General features: G+C 45.9%; 1 protein-coding gene across 1 annotated transcript in view; it reads left to right on the forward strand.

Moving 5' to 3' along the window:
- FANCD2 (FA complementation group D2) overlaps window positions 1-24980 on the forward strand; it is a 1101131-nt gene that overhangs the window by 323647 nt on the left and 752504 nt on the right. The window contains exon 23 of the mRNA XM_086938826.1: window positions 22835-22981. Coding sequence (XP_086794952.1) covers window positions 22835-22981 — 147 coding nt within the window. The remainder of the gene's footprint in view (window positions 1-22834; window positions 22982-24980) is intronic.

The following is a 24980-nucleotide window of genomic DNA, read 5'->3' on the forward strand; positions in this document are numbered from 1 at the left end:
GGATCCCCGCCATTCCCGAGGGCGAGGCGAGACACGCCCCCTCGGCTGGCCACGCCCCCCGCCATACCTACTAATAGAGCGTGCCACTCTACAGCGTCGCATTAAAGATTGGCTCCTGAGGCGGAAAGCCGGGAGCAGGGCTATTCACTTTTTTAAAACTTGTATCTGTAATATTGTGTTTTATCAGGTATTCTCACTTACCTGCATCACTTGGCTTTCTCAAACAGCGCTACTCGCTGCAACGATCCCCGCCATTCCCGAGGGCGAGGCGAGACACGCCCCTCCAACCTCCTGACCCGCCAACATAAAGCATGTGTCTTGCCAGGAAGCGCAGCGGACGTGCGCAGCGGGCACGACTTTTGCGCGCCGAAGGCGCGCCTAAGGCAAGCCCGTCTGCGCCCGTCCGCGACCGACCGGGACCAGGGGCCATATCCCCTACAGGCTCCAGCGCACCTGAGGTAGTCATCATTCGCTACAATCGTAGCGATTTACTAGCCCTGCGTAAACCTATCAAAACAACAAACTGCATCCAAACCGGCCCAGGCCTATCCTACGGACCCATCTCATGCCGTTCATGTCAATGGACCAGCTTGGGTCAACTTTCAACGGATCCTCACATAATCCCTACTAACCCCCAGCATGAACTAAAATGTCTATATTTTAACGCCAGATCACTACCCAAGCATGCATTAGACATATGGGACATCTTATCCTCAAAAACGCCAGATTTAGTTTTTGTCACAGAAACGTGGCTATCCGATGTCAGTGCCCCAGACCTAGCCAACGCCCTCCCCCCAATTATAAAATAATAACACAAAACAGACAAAGTAAGAAAAAAGGAGGCGGAGTCGCCGTAATTTTCAGGGACCACCTAACTTGCCTAACGGATACAACTAATGCGGATCCCGAACATGAGCTACTACCATTTAAAATCCTCGCTGAGAATTATGTTATGCTAGCGGGTGCAGTGGTCTATAATCCACCAGGACAACAAATCAAACTCAGCGCTAAACTCCTGAATCAAGTACTCCCTTTGTGCCTAAAGCACAAAAACTACATGATCATTGGAGACTTTAATGTCCATTACGAAAACCCCAATGCCCCTGGAGTCGCACAGCTCAAATATGACATGGAAATCCTCCAACTGAAACAATTAATCGATGGCCCCACGCACATAGCTGGGCACACCCTGGATCTCCTTTTTACGAACATCGAATCGACCACCCTCAAGGAAACTCTCCCTCTGTCATGGACAGACCATTTCATGCTTTCATTCTCATTTGAACCTCCCGGCAAACCCGTTAAGACCAGATCCACCCCCCTCACCTCTAAGAGAGCTTGGAAACTAATCAATAACTCCAACTTCCAAAATCATTTTCACGAGACAGACGTCTCCCTACCAGACAATGAACCTATCGGTAATAATGTCATCCGGTTAGAAACCAGAATTCACCAAACATTGGACAAAATAGCACCCTCACGAGAAGTTAGGAAAAAAACAACCATTAACGAAAAATGGTACACCCCCGCCCTCAAGAGCCTTAAAAGGGAATGCCAAAAAACAGAACACCAATGGAGACAAGCGAAAGATCCTACAACCAGAGCCAACTATACTGCCAAAAGGAAACAATATATCCTAGCCATCCGAGAGGCAAAAAAGGCATTTTTTGTGCAACGAATCAACGAAAACCATAACTCTGCAAAAGAGTTATTTAAAATCGTGAAAGAGCTCAGCAACCCATCCTGCACCTCGCAAACTCTCACCCCTTCAACAGAAGCATGCGAACGGATTAGCAGCTTCTTCTCCGAAAAAATTAATAAAATTTATTCAACCTTCACCCCTTCCCATCCCGTCCCCCCTTATGATGACGTATGTCCATCTACATCCGACAATGACAACGATCGTCTAGACTTGGGCAACTCCCCTCGTCTATCCAACTTTCAACCGCTCTCCAAAGAAGAAGTGTTAACAGTCCTTAGAGCAATAAAATCTGGCTCTCCCGCAGACACCTGCCCGCACTTTGTATTCTCTGAAATTGCACCGACTCTATGCCCACTCATCACCAAACTATTCAATCAGTCCCTCGCCTCCGCGTCCTTTCCAGATTGCTGGAAGCACGCATCTGTAACCCCCCTCCTGAAGAAAGCTGGTTCCGATATTCTCAACCCTGAGAACTATAGGCCAATTTCACAACTCCCCTACCTCTCCAAAGCATTGGAAAAAATGGTTAACTCACAGTTATCCAAATATCTGGAGGACAACTCGCTTTTGGACCCCACTCAAACCGGATTCAGATCCAACAACAGCACCGAGGCTACGCTGCTGGCAGTGTCGGACAGTGTCAGATGCATTACCGACCAAGGGGGCTCGGTGGCTCTGATACTGTTAGACCTGTCGGCAGCGTTCGACACGGTGTCGCACAAATGCCTACTGAACATTCTCCGGAGCAAAGGAATACAAGACACTGCGTTGCAATGGATTGAATCCTTCCTGAGCAACCGCACCCAAGCAGTGCACATGGGCCAATTCCATTCAGAACCCCGTCCCGTTGGCTGTGGAGTCCCACAGGGGGCCTCCCTAAGCCCCACTCTCTTTAATGCCTACGTATCATCTCTGGCCAACATCGGAAGAAAGTGGGGCATCGGCATCTGCTCATATGCCGACGACACGCAGCTGATGGTGACCATGGACGAAAGATCGGAAAGATCAGAAACAACCAAAAATAAACTCCACAGCTGCCTCTCCGAAATGGCGGACTGGATGCGTAACCACTGCCTCAAGCTCAATGCCGGAAAATCTGAAATTCTACTGTTCGGAGGAGCCAAACTATCGTGGAACGATTCATGGTGGCCACCGCCACTGGGAACAGCCCCGACCCCGAAACAATACGCCAGAAACCTAGGCATCATGATGGATGACGCACTATCTATGAAAGATCATGTACGCACACTGTGGGGTAAGGGATTTGCAATCCTGAAACTCCTCGCTAAGATTTTCACCTGGATCCCACTCGACTGTCGTCGTACGATTACCCAGGCCCTCCTAGTCAGCCGCCTGGATTATGGCAATGCTCTATTCGAAGGAATGAACGAGCAGCTATTCTCCCGCCTACAGGTTCTGCAAAACCAGGCTGCCAAACTGGTATGCAACAAAGGCAAACGTGACTCGGCATCAGCATGCCTAAAACAACTCCATTGGCTGCCGATGCGCCAGCGTGCCACATTCAAACTACTTTGTCATGCGCACAAAGCCCTCCACAAAACAGGCCCTACAATCCTGCAAGGGAAAATTGAATTTTATACTCCAAACAGGAACTTACGATCCACTAACTCAGCCCTAGCAAAACCTAAGCGCATCTATAAAACAAGGACAGGAGGACGGGCCTTCTCCCACCTGGCGGCCAAACGATGGAATGAATTACCGATTGACCTGAGACATACTGTAAACCTTCTTTCATTCCGAAAAAAACTCAAAACACACCTCTTTCCCAAATACTAACCCCTCCCGCATAAACCTCAGCAGTCTTTTCTTTTTTAGCGCCTTGATATCCCTTGGGATGAATGCTGCGCTCTATAAATACCAGAAATAAAATAAAATAAAAATAAAACTGGACTCTGTTATTGTCTCAGCGGCACAGAAGAATCAGACAGGGGCAGCATCGTCTGCGGTACCCCCAGATAGAGACCGTAAGGCTATGGATTCTGTTGGTAAGAGAATGTGCACTACCTCAGCCTCTTACATGAAGGTAGCCTGCGCCTCAGCCTTCCTGGGTCGGTATGACCGTTCTCTGTGGGACTCTTTCACGCTTCACTGAGAAGTTCACAAAAGAAGACAAGCAATTTTTCCTGGAAATCCTGCATGAAGGTGGTTTGGTGGCCAATCAAGTTATCAGTGCAGCAGCTGATGCCTCTGATCTCTCTGCCCATGGTTATGCACATGGGATTTTTGCCCGTCGCTCTGCCTGGCTGAGATTGACGGGTTTGAAGCAAGAGGCACAACATCGTATTCTCAATCTCCCGTTCAATGGCACATCGCTCTTCGGCTCTCATGCTGATGACGAAATGTCCAGGATGAAGACCAAACTGGATACGGTGAAGGCGGTTGGGCTTGAGAAGAGGAAGGACTTCAAGCGACGCTACCGCCCTTACGATAGACGACAATACCAGCAGAGGATTCAAACCCCTCAGTTGTCCTCCCAGCAACATCAAGGAAGATCGCAATCCTAACAGCGTCGTCCTGTTAGAGAACGAGGAGGGAACTCCAGACAGTCCACACCTGCTGCCTAGCAACAACAGAAGCAGTGAGTGCTTGCTTCCCCTAACTCCGTTACCCACTCCGGTGGGGAGAAGTGTCCATTTCTACCTGGAAGAGTGGACCAAAATCACACTAAACAAGTGGGTGCTAAATATTGTGAGGAATGGGTATTCCATCAGGTTCAAGTCCCGTCCACCTTCTATTCCTCCTCAAAAGGCTGTCATCCATCTTATAAATCTTCTGAGAAAAGAGGTGTCCCCTCTACTCCTAAAGGAGGTTATCGAGGAGGTCCCATGGCATCAACGTCGGCAGGGGATCTACTCCAGGTATGCTTTGGTCCCAATGAAAGGTCCACACAAGGAGTTCAGGCCTATACTAGATCTCAGGCTTCTCAACAAGTTCATTCTGAGAGAGAGGTTCAGAATGCTGGCATTGCATCAAATAATCCTGCATGTACATCAAGGGGACATGATGTGTTCCATAGATCTTCAAGATGCCTGTTTCAACATCCCAATCTATCCAAAGCATCAGAAGTTTCTAAAGCTTCGCATCCAGTCAGACCACTACCAGTTCTCTGTTCTGCCCTTCGGTCTGAAGTTGACTCCTCGCACATTCTCAAAGTGCATGGCAGTTGTAGCTGCTTTCTTGAGTAAAAAGCTAATTTTCATCTACCCGTACCTAGACAACTGGCTTCTCAAGAGCGCGTCTCCATCTCTTCTACAGCAGCACCTCGCGTACTGCATTCCCCATCTACATTGGCTCGGTCTACACAAAAATTTCAAGAAATCCATCCTCAATCCAACACAGAGGATACACTACCTGGGCGCAACTTTGGACACATTAAACGCAAGAGCGTATCCTTCGTAGGAGAGACTATCATCCATTCTCCACAAGTGTCAAACTCTCCTGAAGATACCTCAGCCCACGGCCAGGCAGATCTCATCTCTATTGGGTCCAATGGCCTCGTGGATTTTTCTAGTTCCAGACGCCAGACTTCACATGAGACTTCTACAGCAGACTAGAAGATCAGTGGTCCCAAATCTCTTGTCCTTTACCCTTTTCCCTCGTTTCCCCTTTGACGATCCTCTGATTTGCCTTTTCTCCATACCCTTGTATTCCTCCCACCCTCCCTTGGTGCTGTGACTGCGTGCCCTCTCCTACCCCATTTAATGGAACTCTGCTCTCCTGGTTTTTTGGGTCTTGACCTGAGAAAATCTACTATTTGTATATATATATGTATATAGAGATAACTATAATCCCTAGTATATGCAGCAGATCTTTTTACTCTACCATTCCTGTGTGACTCTTAGAGTATATCCATTAGTATCCCTTCCTTGAGTGACTTTACTACTTGTACTTTTGCAATTTTTTCAGTTTATATCTCTTCCTTGTGTGACTTTTTAACTTGTACATTTGCAATTTTTTTTCTGTTTGTATCTTTTATGGAACGCATGTAATCCTAAGTCCTTATGCATCGCAACTGGTTCTTATGTAAAGCGCTCTGACACCTTTGGGTAATGTACGCGCTATATAAAATCGCATTAAATTAAAATAAAATAAAAAATAAATAAAATCTCCAATCGCTGGGAGGACACTTTTACTCTACCTCTGTCTCTCCATCAGATGGTGGATGCGACGGACTCATCTCATTGTAGGAGTCCCCTTCCAACAGGAGCTGCCCAAGCAGACTCTGGTGAGGGATGCGTCCCTTCAGGGATGGGGCACTCATATGGGACCACTACAGATCCAAGGAATGTGTTCAGAGAAAGAGCAACTACACCACATAAACATGTTGGAACTCAGAGCTGTACATCTGGCTCTCAAGGCGTTTTATCCTTCCATCAAATCGACTACTCTGCTTATTCAGACGGACAATACAACAACGATGTACTATCTGAACAAGCAGGGGGGCACCAGGTGCAGACCCTTGTCGCTGGAAGCACATACGATTTGGAAGTGGCTTCTGGGCTTCTGGCATGAGACATGAAAATCTCTGCAATTCTTTTGCCAGGTGTCCTCAACTTCCAAAAAGGCGGCCTAAGCAGGCATTTCGCAGAAGCACACGACTGGGTGCTGAAACAAGAAGTGGCGCAAGACATCTTCCACAACTGGGTAACACCAGACATCGATCTTTTCCCGGACGCAGAAAACGCAAAATGCTGCGTCTTTGCCTCCAGGTACCCACAACCAGGATCCAAGGGGAATGCTCTGTTGACAGATTGATCAGAGACATTACTCTACGCTTTTCCACCAATTCCCCTCATTCCCATGGTGATCAGGAAACTGTACAATTCCAAGACAGAGATGATCCTGGTTGCTCCAGAGTGGCCTCGCCAGTGGTGGTACCCGGACCGTCTTCATCTGTCCAAAGTACCACACAGGAGGTTGCTTGTCATCCGGATCTGCTGACCAGGGCGGGCAGCAAGGTATTCCATCCCAACCTGCCATCCTTGAGGTTAGCAGCATGAGACCTAAATGTCCATAAAGACATTTAGGTCTCTCTCAAGACTGCATGCATATCTTGAAGGAGGCTAGGAGACCTTCTACGAGGAAGTCTAACACTTTTAAGTGGAATTGTTTTTACATGTGGTGTACTGCTGAAGGTCATGGCCCTATTCGAGGTCAGGAACAGGCACTGTTACCATACTTACTGTATTTGGCCAAAGCAGGTTTGCAATACTCCTCCATAAAGGTTCACCTGGCAGTGAGAACATCATATACAAAAGTCTCCCACTCAGGCTTCTTTCTTTCAAATGCTAGTTGTTAAAGATTTCCCTGAGGGTCTAAATAAGGTCTATCCTCCTGTTAGGTCTCCATCTCCTCCATGAGAGCTTAATGTGGTCCTCTCAGAACTAATGGGTCCCCCATTCAAACCCATTCACAAAGCTTCCCTTCAGCATCTTCAGTGGAAAACTGCTTTTCTCGTGGCAATCATATCTGCCCGCAGAGTAAGCGAAATACAAGCCTTATGCTCTACAGAGCCTTATCTTGTTTTTTCACGCGAACAGAGTGGTGTTACGTACTCACCCGAGGTTCCTTCCTAAGGTGGTCTCAGATTTTCACATTAACCAGTCACTCTTCCTACTTTCTTTGCAAATCCTGTCACTCCTGCTGAGAGAGCTCTGCACGCTCTAGATCTAAAAAGAGTGTTAAAATTCTATCTTGATAAAACAAAAAGTGTACGTAAGTCTGACCAACTGTTTGTGAATTATGGTCCGTTAAACACTGGTTTCCCTGCTTCTAAAAGGTAAATTTCTAGATAGATAGTGTCATGTATCATGTTTTCTTATCAACTGGCACATAAGCAGCTCCCGGGCAAGCCGAGAGTGCATTCTACGAGAGGCAAAGCTGCTACGATAGCAATGCTTAGGAATGTACCTATTCAAGAAATTTGTAAAGCAGCCACATGGCGATTGGTCCATACTTTCGCAAGCCATTACTGCCTTGATTCTGATGCTCAAGCATATGCTGGTATTCATCCACAGGGTACTGGGATGGGCTTGCTACTCTATTCAGTGCTTAAGACTATTGATGAGTATCCCCTGGAAGAGAAGGATAAGTTACTTACCTGTAATCCTAGTTCTCTTCCAGGGGTATAATCATCAACCCTCCCTCCTCCCCTGAAGAATACCATCGCCATATATATATATATGTATCTGTTACCCATACTGTGATTACACTGTTATACACCGTCCAAAAGAACTAACCTAACTGTCACCTGTGGTGCATGATGGGAGCCTGGGGGTTCCTGGATGTCTTAAAGGTACAGCGCCATTTTTCCTATTGTTTGCCATCAACTGTTGTTTTTGCATTTGTCACCCCGAGTGGGATGGGTATGCTCAGACGTGAGCCCCATGCTCTCCACACCACTGGAGTCAAGCTATCCTGGCTTAGGACGGCTGATAGCCAGAAACCGGTCCTAGGATGCTTGATTCCGGTCCAGGAAAGACATGGCTTGGCAGTTCGGGCTGGACTGTTCCCATGAGGCACAGGGTCAAGGCTGATTTGCATATGGCCCAGATCTCTGTACTGGGGTGAATGTATGACATTGTTCTGCATTCTGTCCATCAACTGTTGTTTTTGCAGGTTTTTACATGGTTCGTAGTAAAGAAGAGATGAAGACCCAGGACACGGAGTGAGACTTTGTTATAGGTTTTTTGTGCTCCTGTTTGGTTTGAGAATGTGAGCTCAGTAATAGGTAGACACCCAGACATCTTGCACACTAATAATGGTGTACAATGCAAGCGGCTGCATGATGGGTGTAGGGGAAAAGGAGAGAGAGACATTACAATTGTTCCCACTCTATACTGTTCTGTTCCTGTTTAAGTTTTAAAGGTAGATATTAAAGCATTTTGCTGCGACACGTATGTTATTGTTCTCATGCAATTTCAACAGATATGTACGTCTTTGTTGGCTATCCTGGTAAACACATATACTTAGGTTATCCTCTAACAATTATTAGGTAGGAACATTGTGGAACTGTAGTACTGAAATTTATAAAGTCAATAAAGATCAATGTAATACAATGGTCTGCTTGGGAGGGGTGTGGCAAGCAACATGGTTGAGTGAGTTGCATTCTCTGAGAGCTCTGGCCGAAGCCACCTAATCCGTCAAGAATCCTGCTGTTCTACAAAAGTATTGCTATATCATGGAGAACCTATGAGAGGACGTAACACCACTAGGTCCCCATCTGCCGAATTTAAGCTTGTATTGCTTGCAGAGAGGAATGTAGTGGCTGTGAGGCCTGATGGCGAGCTAGTCGACGACGCTGTCGACGATCCAACCTTCGTCGACGAGAGTCATCTCGCCGTCGTCGAGCCAACCTTCGACAACAAGCACAGTCTCGTCTATGCCGACTCAGTCTACGACACCGTCGACGAGGATGCTACCACCGACGACGACTCTGTCGACGACGTCGTCGACGAAACAAGTACTCTGCATTTCACTCAGGAAGAGACATATAACACCTCAAATGACGTCTCCGCGGCGTGTCACACCTTTACCTCCCACATTGCTTCTGGACGACGAATCTGACGAGGAGGATGAAGGTCCTTATGGGGCGGCTTACAGCCCATCTGACCTGCGGGTCAAATGCCAGGGGTCAAGTTCTGATGAAGGCGAGACGGAAGAGCACCACTATATTCAACAGGAGAGTTATGTTCAGCAAGAGAGACCTCAAGTGTATGTTCACCCAGAGAGATCTCCACAAAGGTCACACCAGGAAATGGTGGCGATGCCGTCCTCCCTTATCTCGGACTTGCAGTTAATGTTACAAAATTATAGGAGGAGGTTTCCATCTTAGGCGGAGTGACAGCAAGTACCTCCTCCTTCACCTCCTACTCCGGTTCCGCAGACAGTGGCTGAGACACCGTTGCCTTCAAGGGTAGGCGAGCCAGAGCTCAGGGAACCGCCTCAACAGGTGGTTAATATCCAGGATGATGATGTCTCATCGGATGAAGAACGGCAGGTTGACCCTGACCAGGATCCAGATAGAGGCTGGGATATTGATGGTCTTCAGGATCCAGTTTTCCCAGTGCCGGACACCGCAACCTCCCCTCCGGCAGACATTGGAGGTTTTCATAATCTCATGGAAAGAGCGTCTAAGAGATTTGGTCTGCCCATTATGACGGTTCAATATGACTGTTTTTTATACGACTTCAAAGAGCCATACAGAAAGTCGGTTCGTTCTATCCCCATCATTATACCCTCCGACCAAACCATGTTTGGTCGGATGGTATAAAAGCCATGCAAAATCCAGCGACGGTCCTCCCGGTTCTTCCCCGGCTGGAGAAGAAATATAAAGCGCCGGAGGGCAGCCCTGCATGCCTCACTGGTCAGCCAAAGCTAGACTCTGTCATCTTCCAGACGGCGCAGAGTAAATCCATGAATCCATCAACGCCGCTGACAACACCCCCGGATAAGGAAGGGAGGCGTCTGGATAATGTAGGGAAAAGGTTCTCTACAATGGCCAGCCTACTCGTTCGAGCAGCGAATGCTCTGGCTATCCTGGGAAGGTATGATCGCCAGATGTGGTGTGACTTGTCCCCATTTGTAGAAGAACTTCCAGATGTTTCAAAGGACGAAGTCAAGAAAATCTTGATGGAAGGTGAGCGTGCCTCTTCAGAGGTGATGGACTGCGCTATGGATATAGCGACAACGGCATTCTGAGCGCTGGCAGGTTCAGCTGTTTTGCGGCGTCAGGGATGGCTGCGAGCCCCGTGGTTTCGCCAGGAAGTACAAAACAAGATTTTAGACTTACCTTATGATGGGGAAATGTTGTTTGGAAAACACGTGGAACATACCTTGCAAGGCATAAAAAAGGATACAGAGACAGCCAAGTCCTTAGGAACTTTAACCTACCGCAAAATCCCTCTTAAGGGTGCAAGAGGAAGAGGCTTCTCATCGTACAGAGGAGGAAACCAACAGCGCTACTCTTCCTATTCACAACCTGCTCAATCATACAAGCCCCAATATTCTCAGTTGCAAGGTCAATCGACGTCTTTCTCTCGCCAGCCATCGAGAGGACGTCAGGGGCGACAGGGGAGAGTCGACTCTAAAAGACAATAGGGCCCCGTGGCTCTTTCTACTGTTCCTGTCCCTTCTTTAACACCAGTGGGGGGCAGGATTGCCCATTGTCTATGCAGCTGGAAGGTCATATCATCAGACCAGTGGGTTCTGAATATCATCAAGAAAGGACACACTTTGGAGTTCCAACATCTTCCTCCAACAAGAGCGCCAGACGCCACCACGCCCAAACATCTTGGTCTTCTTCGTCTCGAGGCCCACCAACTCTTCATCAAGGGGGCAATAGAGCCTGTACCTCACTCCCAAAAGGGGAAAGCGTTTTACTCCAGGTTCTTCCTAGTTCACAAGACAAAGGAGAAGTGGCGTCCGATACTAGATCTACGGGAGCTCAACACCTATCTCATCAGGTTGTCATTCAGGATGGTCACCCTTCCAGACATTCTACGTCTGCTCAATCCAGGGGACTACATGGCAACTGTGGATTTGGAAGATGCATATTTCCATGTGCCCATCCACCCAGCTCACAGGCAATATCTTCGATTCACAGTAGGCAAGAGCCACTTTCAGTTCAAGGTGCTGCCTTTTGGTCTCCGGTCCGCACCGAGAATCTTTACAAAGGTACTAGCTCCTGTGGCAGCTTTTCTAAGGAGGCAGTCTTTAGAAGTCTTCTCATACCTGGACGATTGGCTAGTAAAGGCTTATTTGTTCCAAGAAGTTTCCAAAGCGGTCACGAGCTGCAGTCAACTTTTCAAGCAGCTGGGCCTTCGGCTCAACACAGAGAAATCAATCCTACGGCCATCCAGGAGGGCGAAGTTTTTGGGTGCGATCATGGATACGGATTGCTGCAAAGCTTTCCCGTCAGAAGAACGCCAGAGCAAGCTTATTCTGTCAGCTCGTCTCCTACAGACAAGGAAGTCTTTGTTGGTCCGTCGGTACAAATCCCTTCTCGGATCGATATCATCCTGCATACCATTGATTCCGCACTGCAGGCTTCGGATGTGTCCACTGCAAGAGCAACTAGACAAACGATGGCGTCAGGCGACAGGCTCCTTCGACGACAAAATCGTGGTAACACCAGTGATGAAGAAAGCAAGCAGCTGGTGGTTGTTTAAAGAAAACATCTCAGTGAGTTTGACATTCCAGCTTCCTCCATCCCCCATGGTGCTGACAACAGATGCCTCCATGGAGGGTTGGGGAGCGGTTCTACAAGAGCTGAAAGTCATTGGTCATTGGAGCGCAGTCCAATGCAGATTACACATCAATCTGCTAGAACTTATGGCTATTCGTCTAGCCTTGCAGGCTTTCCTTCCAAGGATCCAGAACCGTACAGTGCTGGTTCGTACGGACAACACCACGGCCATGCACTACATAAACAAGCAAGGCCGGACAAGATCCTGTACCCTTTCGAAGGAAGCACAGAAAATTTGAAACTGAGTGATCCAACACAAGATCATTCTATCAGCGGAACATCTTGCGGGGGCACTCAATTCCACAGCGGATGCTTTAAGTCGCCAGAGGTCAATCAGCCACGAGTGGGAAGGGGATCAGACCATTCTCGAGGAAGTATTTTCACGTTGGGGGACCCCAACCATCGATCTTTTTGCGACACCGCTGAACGCCAAATGCCAGTGCTACGCAAGCAGGGATCACCATCAGGGATCCTTGGGGAATGCACTTTTGATAGCCTGGTACGGCGCATTTGTCTACGCCTTTCCACCAATACTACTAATCCCGAGTCCAAGAAGGCACACAGCACTCTCCCCACCTCCGGCATGCGTGCCTTTCTGTCAAACGTGCTTACATCCTTCTTCATATCATTTCCATGTCGATGCGTTTCAAGGCGGGAACGCCTCTTCATCAGGACTCTGCTTAGGAAAAGAAGGAGATCTCACTACTCCATTCATTGCACGTTTTTATTCAATGAACAACGCCCTAAGTGGGTGTGGCAGCATCATAACTACCAGCGGCATGCTGGTCTTTGAAGTCCCTTAAGTAGTGAGTTCTATTTTGTCCATTTAGTAGGTTCCTATTTTCCTATATTTGTTTGCGGCTTTCCCGCCTTGAAACGTGTCGACATGGAAATGATATGAAGAAGGATGTAATCGCGTGTGACAGAAAGGCACGCATGCCGGAGGTGGGGAGAGTGCTGTGTGCCTTCTTGGACCGGAGGTGTTCATTGGTGGAACATTGATGCGCGGCTGCCCCTAGCCGCGGAGAAGAGCACCATCTTCGGTTCTGGCTGAAACAGCAGCGGAGCGCGGAGAGGCCCATGAGAGGAATGGTTCCTTTCTGCCAGGCGCACTCTCCTGGGGCGATCAAGCACGCGATACAGAACTTCTATCCAACTATAGGAATCACAAAAGCTGCGAAACAAAAATAGGAAAATAGGAACCTACTAAATGGGTAAAATAGAACTCACTACTCATGGGACTTCAAAGATTAGCATGCCGCTGGTAGTTATGATGTTCCCACACCCACTTAGGGCGTTGTTCATTGATTAAAAACGTGCAATGAATGGAGTGGTGAGATCTTCTCCTTCTTTTCCTATGCAGAGTCCTGATGAAGAGGCGTTCCCGCCTTGAAACGCGTCGACATGGAAATGATCTGAAGAAGGATGTAATCGCGTGTGACAGTAAGCCACGCATGCCGGAGGTGGGGAGAATGCTGTGTGCCTTCTTGGACTGGAGGGGTTCATTGGTGGAACATTGTTGCGCGGATGCCCCTAGCCGCGGAGAAGAGCACCATCTTCGGTTCTGGCTGAAACATCAGCGGAGCGCGGAGACGCCGATGAGAGGAATGGTTCCTTTCTGCCAGGCGCACTCTCCTGGGGCGATCAAGCACGCGATACAGAACTTCTATCCTACTATAGGAATCACAAAAGCTGCGAAACAAATATAGGAAAATAGGAACCTACTAAATGGATAAAATAGAACTCACTACTCATGGGAATTCAAAGACCAGCATGCCACTGGTAGTTATGATGTTGCCACACCCACTTAGGGCGTTGTTCATTGAATAAAAACGTGCAATGAATGGAGTGGTGAGATCTTCTCCTTCTTTTCCTATGCAGTGTCCTGATGAAGAGGCGTTCCTGCCTTGAAACGCGTCGACATGGAATTGATATGAAGAAGGATGTAATTGCGTGTGACAGAAAGGCACGCATGCCGGAGGTGGGGAGAGTGCTGTGTGCCTTCTTGGACCGGAGGGGTTCATTGGTGGAACACACACATATATATATATATATATATATCTGTTTTTCTTATCAGAATAAGGTATTGTGTTTGCAGATATACAGGTGACAAAATATGCCTTACGTTTACTGCTAGCTACTCTGATTCAAAGCATGAGAATCTATGAAAGTTCCAATACTGGGGCAAGAAAACAAGTTACTTATCTGTAACTTTGGTTCCCCAGTATTGGTAACTTTCATAGATTCACATGCACCCACCCTCCTCCCCTGGGAAAGCTCAGCCTAATTGTACAAAGATTGTTGCTGTTCCACCACGGTTACGAAAATCTGAGGCTCTGAGGCTCTCTCAGGAAGGTTCTATGTGGTGAGGCTGCTCTGATTGGTTATTGCAAGAATTTGGTCTCTTTTACAAAAAGAGGTGGATAAGCTACAAAATGAGATGAGGCCTAGGCCTTTTTTTCACTTTTGTGCTTACTACTATGGTATTTTTTATTTACGGAGGCTCCCATTCCGACGATGGGGAATGATACAAAGCATGGGAATCTATGAAAGTTTCCAATACTGGGGAACCAAAGTTACATTTAAGTAACTTGTTTTCTTCCTTGGACCTTGCTGTTCCCAACAATTGCATCTTTTCGTCTTCCACACCAGTTGGGACTAACAAGGCTTGTTGGTTCTCCCACCGGACAATGAACTCCTAGACACCAACGTGAGACAGCTTGTGTATGGCTCCTTCTCTTCCACAGCATTTCCTGGTCCCAACAGCTCCAGCAACAAGGTCATCAACTCTTCTGATTTTCCTGACAGGTTGGCATTGTGTCTCCATGCCTCCTGGTCACCTCTGAGTGGCATAGACTCTGTCCCCTCTGATTGCAGGGTCTCCTCTTTAAGAATCCACCGTTGGGTTCCACCGGACATCTTCACAGACTTCTCTAGAGGCATTTCTTCCCAAGTCTCCCTCTGTCGTCTGCGGGCGGTTTCAATGTCACTTCACCCCTACTCACCTGGCTTCCCTGGTGTAGATAACCTTGTTCCTGGGGCATCCATAGATGGGGTGGCTCTCCAACCTTCCATCCTTCAAAGGATTTCTTCGGGGTCCTCTGGGAAGGGTCCTTCTTTAAAACTGCATCTTCTTTATCGACTTCTGTTGAGCCTGTGGCTGTATTTCCACTCTGCACACAGCCTTCGTGGAGTTCCTGGGAACTCGCCTCAGGTGGTTTCTTGTACCCCCAGCTCTTCTGTGTCCTCTGGTCCATGTCCCCTTCCTCCTTGTAGTTTGCATTCCACTTATTTAGTATATGGTTTTGTCTCCCCCTGGAGACCAGTGTACATTTGTGCTACTTACCTGATTGCATTGAAGTTTTTCCATGTGTAATGTTGATATCTCCGGTTAGGAGCTATAACAATGTGATAGTGATTGTTTTGGGTAATAAATAGCCTTATTTTTCATATACATTGTGTGGTTCTACTTCATCTAACCTACACTATTGATTAAAGTTGGTGAAACAAGCTGCTTTATACTCATGCAAGATAGGCCTGAAGGCTGCTCTCCACAGGTACCACTATGAGAGCCTAAGGCTATCAAAGACCACTAAAATCAACATAAGAGTGGCCTGGAGTAGTTCAAGGCGCATCACTCCTTTAGGTGTGCACCATATACTAAGCCAGCCTCCTATACAGGCCCAAGGACACTGTACATAGGAGATGAAGGAGTGACCATAAGCTGATGCGTGGAGGTGTGGGGACCCCCCTACACGCTGATGAGGAAGAGTCAGCAGGAAGGGAGCTCTCTACAGACATGGAAGGAGTCCATGATATATCCACTAAAAGAGCCAAAGACAGAATGAGTCAATAGGACACCCTTTGGACTCAGGAGAGTCCGAGATTTCATCGGGGGCCGAGAGCGTGCATTCCCTTGCTGACAAAATCTCTGTCATGGGGCAGACTATACACACCGGTCAACAACCGGCACAGCTAGAACCACAAGATCTGGGGAAAACTGAAATATGAACTGGCACCAAACAAACCAGCCACTCAAGATCTAACCAAGCAAATGACATCTCAGACACCCTTATATTAGGGATCAAGTTTGTGTTGTGACCCTCACCGGTCTGCTTTTGCCTTTTATTTGTTTTGATGTTACAAGTGTTCATTTGCATTGATTAGTATTTGGGGGGTGGCCGAGAGACACCTCCTCTTGCACACAGCTATTTCTGTTTGATGAAGTGGTTTAGTGATGCGGGGTTGGTGGGGAGGAAGGGAGGTTCAGTCCCTTTTGTTTCTGTTTGGTCGCACAGACTTTTAGAGGGCAGATGCACTTAATGACACATCAGGGCTTCATGAGTTTTCCACGTACCAATGAGATGCTTAGTAACCATGCACCATGACCCCTACCTTTACAGTAATGACATGGAAGGTCAGTGGTTTAGGCGATAAGATTAAACCGGGATTGCTGACACAGTATATTAAACAAATGCAGCCTGACATAGTCATGCTTCAAGAGATCCACCTACAGGTCACTCACTGTGATTTTCTCGGTAGGGACCCTTATACCACCTTGGCCCATGTGGGCTACATCTCTGACTCTCGATGAGTGGCAATATTAATCAAAAAGTCCCCTCCTTTTCAAGTGATGTGCAGATGGACGAACCACCTGGGATGTATTGTTGGAGTCACAGGGATGTGGGGCAGGCATGAAATCACCCTGCACGTCGACTGCAGGCCTCTACCTTGAGTAAGGTGGTGGATATCCTTCTGGAAACGCCCTCATCTCTATGTGATAGGGGGTGACTTTAATGACCTAATGCATACATCACTAGACTGCTCTGGGACTAGTGGGCGACCGACATGCACCACCCTATTGTCACATTTTGCTAACAATTTCGGACTCATTAATTTATGACGATGTCAACACCCACATGGTAGACAATATTCATATTTTTCAGGCGCCCATAAAGTGTATTCTAGATTGGACTACATATCTGTACCAGTGGGCAAGATAGATGAAATAGGACGGGCGGAATATCTAGCCTGGGGACTTTCGGATCACTCCCCTCTTCTGGTGCAGTTGGGAACAAGATTTCTTGGTCTGGCGGGTGGTGGCTTAATGCCTGGGACCTGCTGGATGGCAAGACCCTAAGGGGTATTCGGGCTGATACAGAAATTTCCTTTTCAGAGAATGAGAATTCTGTCTTTTCAGGGCTGTATTGTGGGAAGCTTACAAAACAGTGTTACGTGATAAGGCTCAAAATGTACTTGCATGCAAAAAAAGAAAGGGGATTGAGACATTAGAACGCCTTGAGCAGCCGATACTCCATTTAGAGAGGCAGGCTATCGATAAGATATATCATTTGGTCGTGCGATAGTTAGAAACATTGAGACTAGAATATCGCAACCTACCTTTGGATACAGCTAGGAACCAGGGACGGGTGTCATTACACCAACTCTACGAAGTTGGAGAAAAAACAGGGAAACTTCTTGCCTCGTTAAGCAAGAAAGAGGCCCTATAAGTGCTGGAAATTGTCTACAACCCAGGAATTACCTAAACCACAGACGAAACAATTGCGAATGCATTCACACATAAGAAGGCGTACTATGAGGCACACCCTCACAGTAATCCCTCAGAAATAGAAGACTACCTGGTGGTCATACCGACCCCGCTGTTGGGAGAAGAGGAGGCCAGGGGGTTAGAGGAAGACCTAGCGTTAATAGAAATACTGGCGGCTGTTGCTGAACTACTCCTGGGTAGGACACCTGGCCCCAACAGTATACAGGCCTAACTATATAAACGCTGCATACATTTATTGGGTCCCCACTTACTGTGTCTCTACCAAGATGCTTACAAGACTGCATCCTTCCCCTGGACAGCTATGATCATGGTTACACATAAAGATGGTAAACCCAAAGATAAATGCGACTTATATTGTCCTATCTCCTTACTAAACACGGAGGTTAAACACTAGCTACAATTCTTGCCACCCGTCTCTTGAAGCACATCACACCCGTTATACACAACATAAGTCCGAGTTTATGCTGAGTCGTGCTATCTGGCTGAATCTCCACAGGACACATAATTGGCTCATGAAAGTTAAGGACTGTGATGCCCTGCACGTCTTTCTGTCTATGGACGCTGCAAAAGCGTTTGATGTGGTGCATTGGTCATTCCTGAGCTGTACGTGAGCTATGCTAAATCTGGGTTTGAACTGAAATTTCAGCGATGGGTAGCTTTATTATATAATGCACCAATAGCTGCGGTAGAAGTCAATGGTAGATTGTCATCGAGCTTCCCAGTCGACCGTGGGACACCACAGGGATGTCCTCTTTCCCAAGTCCGTTTCGCACTTACTATCAAATCTTTGCCTTATGCTTTATGCACTCATCCAGAGGTTTGAGGTTTTCAAATTACTCCCAATGATGGCATGTAGGAGAAGATCTTGCTCTATGCAGATGACATTCTCTTATATGTGACAGACCCCATAACAACCATACCCATTCTCTTTCACATTATAAAGAAATAGGGGAGACATTCCGATACAAGATCATTTGGAATAAGTCCACAGTGTACAGCCCGGGTCACGCCCCTTCCTGGCCTCCTCTGACCGGGAACTTACAGGTGGTTAGTGAACGCACTAAATATCTGGTTATTTTTAGAACATTGCACAAGGAGGTATGTTGACATTGCAGGAAGGATATTTTACATAAATACTGTTGCACAGGATGTCTAACTTATTGGTCTTGCACTTTAGAGACAGTAATTGAGTAAGTAGTAAATAACAGCTATTAGTGTCCAAAGTTCAAACACAGAATTCAATCTTCCCAGAGAACAAATCAATAGTTGATGTGAGTTGATTGAAATCAAAGATTTCTTTTATTCTTTTATTTCTTGAAAAAATTCATAAAATCACTTCACGCTATGGATAAAACTGCCATTGTGTTTCGTCCCCTTTCTTCAGTATTCGGGCCCATTCTACAAAACCCGCCTCTTTAGTTTCGTCCAGGGTGTCCCCATATTAACATTTGTTGAGCACCGTCATGAGCTTCATTCCATACCACTACGAGACATTAGTGGCTTCTTTTTTTTGTTAAACTTTATTTTTTTGCGTTTTCTGTTGTACCATACAAACATACCAGATCATCGCGTATATGTAGCATTTTACAATTATTCCAATACACAGGACAGATGCCACAGAAATCATTATGAGCAAACCCATACCGTGCAGACAGCAGCTAAGATAAATTGATATGAATAAGTGTGATATAGAAGCAGAGATGCCCCCTGTTTGTTCTGCAATGTCATATAATTCTCCACAAAATGGTGCAGTCATGTATGGCAAAGATATTCACAGTGATTGTGTGTTGCCAGAAAGGGCTAATGTGAGGAGGTAATCTCTCAATGGTTGCTAAATATCTCGGGTCTGGAGGTGGGCGGCTGTAGGGCTGCATGGAGCTCACTGTTTTTGTTGCAGTATATTAGACTTTTGATCAACATTTCCGTGGTGGGTGAGTGTTTGTTTCCCCCGTGTACAGCAATTTCTCTTAGCAATGAGTAGGGCAATTGCTACAACACGACGCAATGATTTAGGTATATCCTTGACATAGCCCAATAGGTCTAATAAGGGGGAGGGCTCATTAGCAAATTGTGTCATACGGGCAAGTGTAGCGAAAACTTATTGCCAATATGAGTCAATCTCATTATAGGTCCACATCATGTGGGTAAAATCTGCCAATAGGGTTTGTCCTTTGGGGCATTCAGATGTTCAAGTTGGGTCTATGTGATAAAGTTTGGCCAGAGTAACATATGCTTGCCGTAAAAATGTGTAACGTAATGGCTTATGACGATGTTTGAGAGATACTAAGCGTGTTAGTGCACAGCATGCATACTATTTTTGATCGGGAAGAGAGTGTCAAAGGTTTTTTTCTCTGGCAGCTCATAGGTTAGAGTTGTGGGTAGGTAACAGAGCTAAACTGGGACGGTATAGTCTCGAAATTAAATGAACCCTATCTGAATCAGTGATAATCAGCTTTAAAGGTAGGAATTCCTCTAGCTCCAGCAGGTAGGTTGGAACCTGAGCCCTAAGTTCTCCCTGAAGACTCTGCAGGACAAAGTAACCCATATGGGTGGTGTCTTGAAAGCATGCATCTTCCGTGCGGGAGAATACATGCCTATTAGGAAATAGATCTTCAAGTGTATGCAATGAGTATCCCGAGAGGGTCCTCCGTTGGACCAGTGTTTCTTGTGTATTTGGCAGCCAGGGGTTCCAAAGCAGAAGTTTGTTTCTGAAAAACAAAAAAATGCCACCACACACGGTGAATTTTCTCCCAGGGTGTGGGAGCCATCATTTTTTGCTGGTCGTGACAGCCACGTTTTACCTGGCAATGATGTGCAGAAAAAAAGATGACTTCAGAACGTCCTTTGTCAATAAGGTGGACAGTTTGATTCTCTTACTCCAGTGGATCCTATTCTGGGAAGCTGTTGGAGTAATTTTCTGATGGCAGAGTGAGCTGGGACACCACCATCAGAAAACTGATGATCCACCAGACTTGTAATTTGTGGTTCTCAGACAGTTGGCTTATTCGTCTCAAACTTATTTCCTCCTGAGAGAGGTATTCATGGCCTTTTAGTGCTGTCTGAGCCCCAAGTGGCTTAAACACCTGGAGGGTCATTTCGAAGAGTTGATGTGTAATATGCTATAACACATGACCTTCTGTGGTGGTTATTCACTCCCATTCTAAATTTGGTCTCCTATTTTGTTTACTGCCTACCCAGATGAGTATGGTGGCAATGTATCTTCCCTCAGTTGGTGAGGGCATTTGGAGGACAAAATATAGAGTTTAGTTCTGCTGCAGAGCACATGTTGCACATCAGCGTATTGGAGCAGAGGGTGACTTGTGTGAGGCTGAAGTGCTCTCTGCCTTCGTTTGGTGGACTGACGATTCAGGTGCTCATGGACAACACTATTGCAATGCAGTATATGACCAAGTAGGGCAGTGTGTTTCAGGCTTCTTCCTTAAGAAGCTCTATAGGTACGGCCCTTGTTGAATTGTGTTTTTTCCGGTTGTAATTCACTCAGTGGGCATGCAGAATGTAAAGCATAAATGCTATGCAATTAACAGTCTCTGCAATTCTGACAGCCAATAGGACCTTCCTGTGGAGGTGATTTGTTTCTTGAACTGCTTTCCTTGTTTGCTCTTGCCTGCTGTATTTTTGGTTCCGCTGTAGGATCTTAATTTACTTTTGATGATTCTAATGACAGTGTGATTTGAGCCTATACAGAACTGTTTGAGGTTGTTTACTTTAAAAAAAAAAAGTCACAATAACTTCAGCTTGCAAAGTTGGTAAGCCATAATTTTATCAGTAGTCTCACCATACTGTATGTGTTTGTTCTGTCCAAAGTGATCTCTCTTTTCCTCATGGCTTAGTTTGTCACTTTGCTCATTTTACTCCCCCCTCCTCACCCTTGTGACGAGGAGAAGAGATTCTGATGGTTGGACCCTAGAAGGTTTGTAGCTTTTTATGGATAGTATGAAGGAGAGTCGTTTAGTTGTTTAGATCATATTTATGTTAGTTGTGCATACCCAAAAAAGGGTATCGCTGTTCACTTGTGTGCGCTTTCATGCTGGAATTAAGGTCTTATATGGTATGATATCCAGGAGTGGAGTATAGGGTATTTTGGTGGATCAGTGTGTTATGTGATTTCCTTTTTTGTGTTACTGTCTTCAGACCCTTCTCAGAGGTTGACATTCTCAGAGTACTCATTGAAAAGGTGAGAAATCTCTCAGAAAAACGGGTTACTCTCAGTAATCCATTCTCAACTGTTTCTTCATGCAGATTTCTCTGGTCTTCCCCACTTTGAACAATTGGTTCTTAGCTTTGGTTCTTTCGATACATTTCCATGGTAATAATCAGTTGACTGGGTGGTCGGTATGCTGCTCTGGTCCCATCCCATCGCTTCATAGTCTTATGTTATTCCTTTTATGAGTGGAAAGCCTAAAGAACTGGTAGCAGCACATCAAGTGGTTCTTCATCAACCCCATGTCATTATGTCCGGATACAAAGTCGAGCTGCATCTAGAAGGACATGGCTTCACTTACTACTGCAATAGTGCTATTGGTATGATGACTTTCATAATCCAGTTTCGCACTTGGCGAGGTTCAGAAGGTAAGTAATCTGTGGGAAGAGGGACTATCCACTTGAAACACTGTTACTGAAGGTAAGTAGCTTATCTTATTTTTTGGCATGTTGTAACACATTATGAATTACAGACAGCTTTGATAGTGACTCAAGATAGTTTTTTCAATAGATTACAAGCTGAAGTTTTACAATTTTATTTCACAGTACAGGTTTACCATTTCGTCAAAATATATGCACACAGAGTCTCCCTTTAATACCAAGGTGTTAAAGATTAAAGGTTACAAATGATTTGGGGAAACCGTGGTGGTGTGACTCTGTACTAATAAGGAATTAAACATTTGTTATATACAGCCATGAAGCCCTCTGTGACTTGCAATGTTCTTATACCATACAGCGTGGGTTATTTCTCGAATCTGTTGGATCTACATTGTGGTACCATCTTATTGACTGCCATGCTTGTTAGAATCTTATCAACCCAAAAATACATAAATGAATGGTCAAATTGCAACTCTGTAATCTTTTGATTCTAGTATACAATCTAATGACAAAATAGAAAGCAATTTAAAATGTGTTTGGAAGACCTGAAGAATGGGTTTCACACAATTTTGATCTGGACTAGTTACTAGCAAGTTATGAACCTTTTTATATGTGCTTTCCTGATTTCCTCACTTTACACTGATTTCCACTGATTAGATTTTCCCTGGTGTTTTACCTTGGTGTTCTTTTTTTGCAGGAACTTCCTATTTCCGCTCAAAGACATGTTTAATTTGGATGATGAGGAGAGACAGGGAGTTATTGTCATCAACCTACTGCCACTGCTTCACCAAGATATCCTCAGTCAGGGTCTTGATAGAAAATCCTCTGCCGACAAAGGACAAAAGTGAGTGTTCTTTTATTGCTTGTTTATATCAGGTATGTGATAAATCCTTGGTAGTGATCATTGCTTTGATTTATATGGAGAAATTGAAAATGTATTGTGTAAGTTCCCTTCCCCATAACATTTTATGTTTAGTAGTACAAGTTTAATTTAGTGCTCATGTAAGTCATATGGGATTTCTGGCATTTTTAAATATATGAATTGCTTTGTAGATTTTCAGCCTTGGTCATGAGACTTACTCTTCTTTAGCTGCCAGAAAGTGAGAGTTATCCACAAGCTGCAGTACTACACTACAGTACTATGAGCTATGCAATATTGTTCTTATAGGTATTTTTGAGGTAAGAACAACCATGTGGCCAGCTGTAGCTCAGGTAACATCTGCACCTGGCCCATCATATAACTCACTCACAGAGCCATACAGTACATCACACACTGCCACCTTTCAAGAACCCTTCTTTTACATTGCTTCAGTGGCACCCACTTGTATGTGAGGCAGTTGCCCTCTGACATGAAATCAGAAACCTCAATTCCAGAAATAGGTTCAGCTAAGAAGAAACTGAAAACAATGAAGCTTTTGGACTAAGCAGTTTAATAAAATTAAGAAACTTGGCGTTTTTGCTAGATGCTGACAATGGAGAGGCATGAGGAGTTGTTGATCAGCTTCAAGCCCAGCTAATTTGTCACAGATGAATTGCTCTAAAAATAACACAAATTCCAATCTTCTAGGAAACAACGAAATGGAGTATCATTATGTATAACGTTACAAACATTGACCTCTTTTATTGAATCTTCCGTTAACAATTGAAAAATCCTATTAATATAGGAAGAAACTTAAACCGGGAGTGTGGTTGAATGCTTCTTTTGCAGCATTGCGTGCATCTGTATTTTGTACCATTGCTTTGAGAAATGTAAACTATTTTCAACACTTTTCTCTCTGTGCTATTTGAAAGTCAGGATGGAAATGCATGTGCACTAACTACAGGGTCTTTGTTAGCATAGATGAGCAAACTTTTTCGCTAGTTGTGGAGACCACTACAGTGGAGCTTACACTATTCCCTTCAGTCTTATTTCCACCTTACCCACACTGAAAACTGCGGAATAAGTCTTATTCAGGAGCGGTGTTAAGCAAGTGCATGTACCACTATAGTTAGCTTTTCATACAAGAAGGAACCACATCAGGGGAGTGTAAAAATACTTTGTATTTATTAATACATACTAGACACTAACTTGGTATATCTCCTGCCCGGTGATATGAATTACACACAAGAAATACTTTAGAAAGAGCTAAGTAGCAAAGAACAAAACATAGGGCGCAACCGGGCGGGCAAACTAGATACTAAATAATAGAATGTGATGTAAGTACCAAAATGGGACTAGTACCCAAGGGCGAAAGACGTCGGAGCACTTAGATGCCGCTCTCCCGCGCTGACGTCAGTTCTTCTTTTTTCCGCGCCAGCAAGCACAGATCCGGAAAGAGCAGTACTCTTAGTCATTTTTTGACTAACTTTGTGATCTATTTTGGATCACTTTTCGAGTCGTTCCTCGACTCGCGGTGCCTGTAGGGATGCCCAGGTTCAAACCCTGCAACGAATGTCACCGCTTGATGTCGGTGACCGACCCCCACCGTCTGTGCCTTTACTGTCTCGGGGCTGACCACGATGACAAGTCGTGCCCCAAATGCCGGGCCTTGACCTCGAAGGCTAGACGGGAGTGGTCCCGTAAGCGTCTCGAGCTCCTGCAGTCGGCCCCCCGCCGCTCGAGGTCCCGGTCCAGGAGGAGGTGGAGGGACAGTTCGCGGGAACGCAGTCAACACCACTCGTCGGACTCCAAGTCCTCAGGTAGGTTGTGGCACTCCAAAAAGAAGTCGAAGAAGCGACATCGCTCTTCCAACTCCCCCCCCGACGCTTGCTCGACGCGGCCGGGCCGCAGGCGCCGCGTCCTGCTCCATACCCGCTGGTCCCTGGGCTGCACGTGAAGCCGGAGGAGATTAGTGCCTTCCTCA

Source organism: Lissotriton vulgaris, chromosome 9 (assembly GCF_964263255.1).
Source record: "Lissotriton vulgaris chromosome 9, aLisVul1.2, whole genome shotgun sequence".
NCBI lineage: Eukaryota > Metazoa > Chordata > Amphibia > Caudata > Salamandridae > Lissotriton > Lissotriton vulgaris.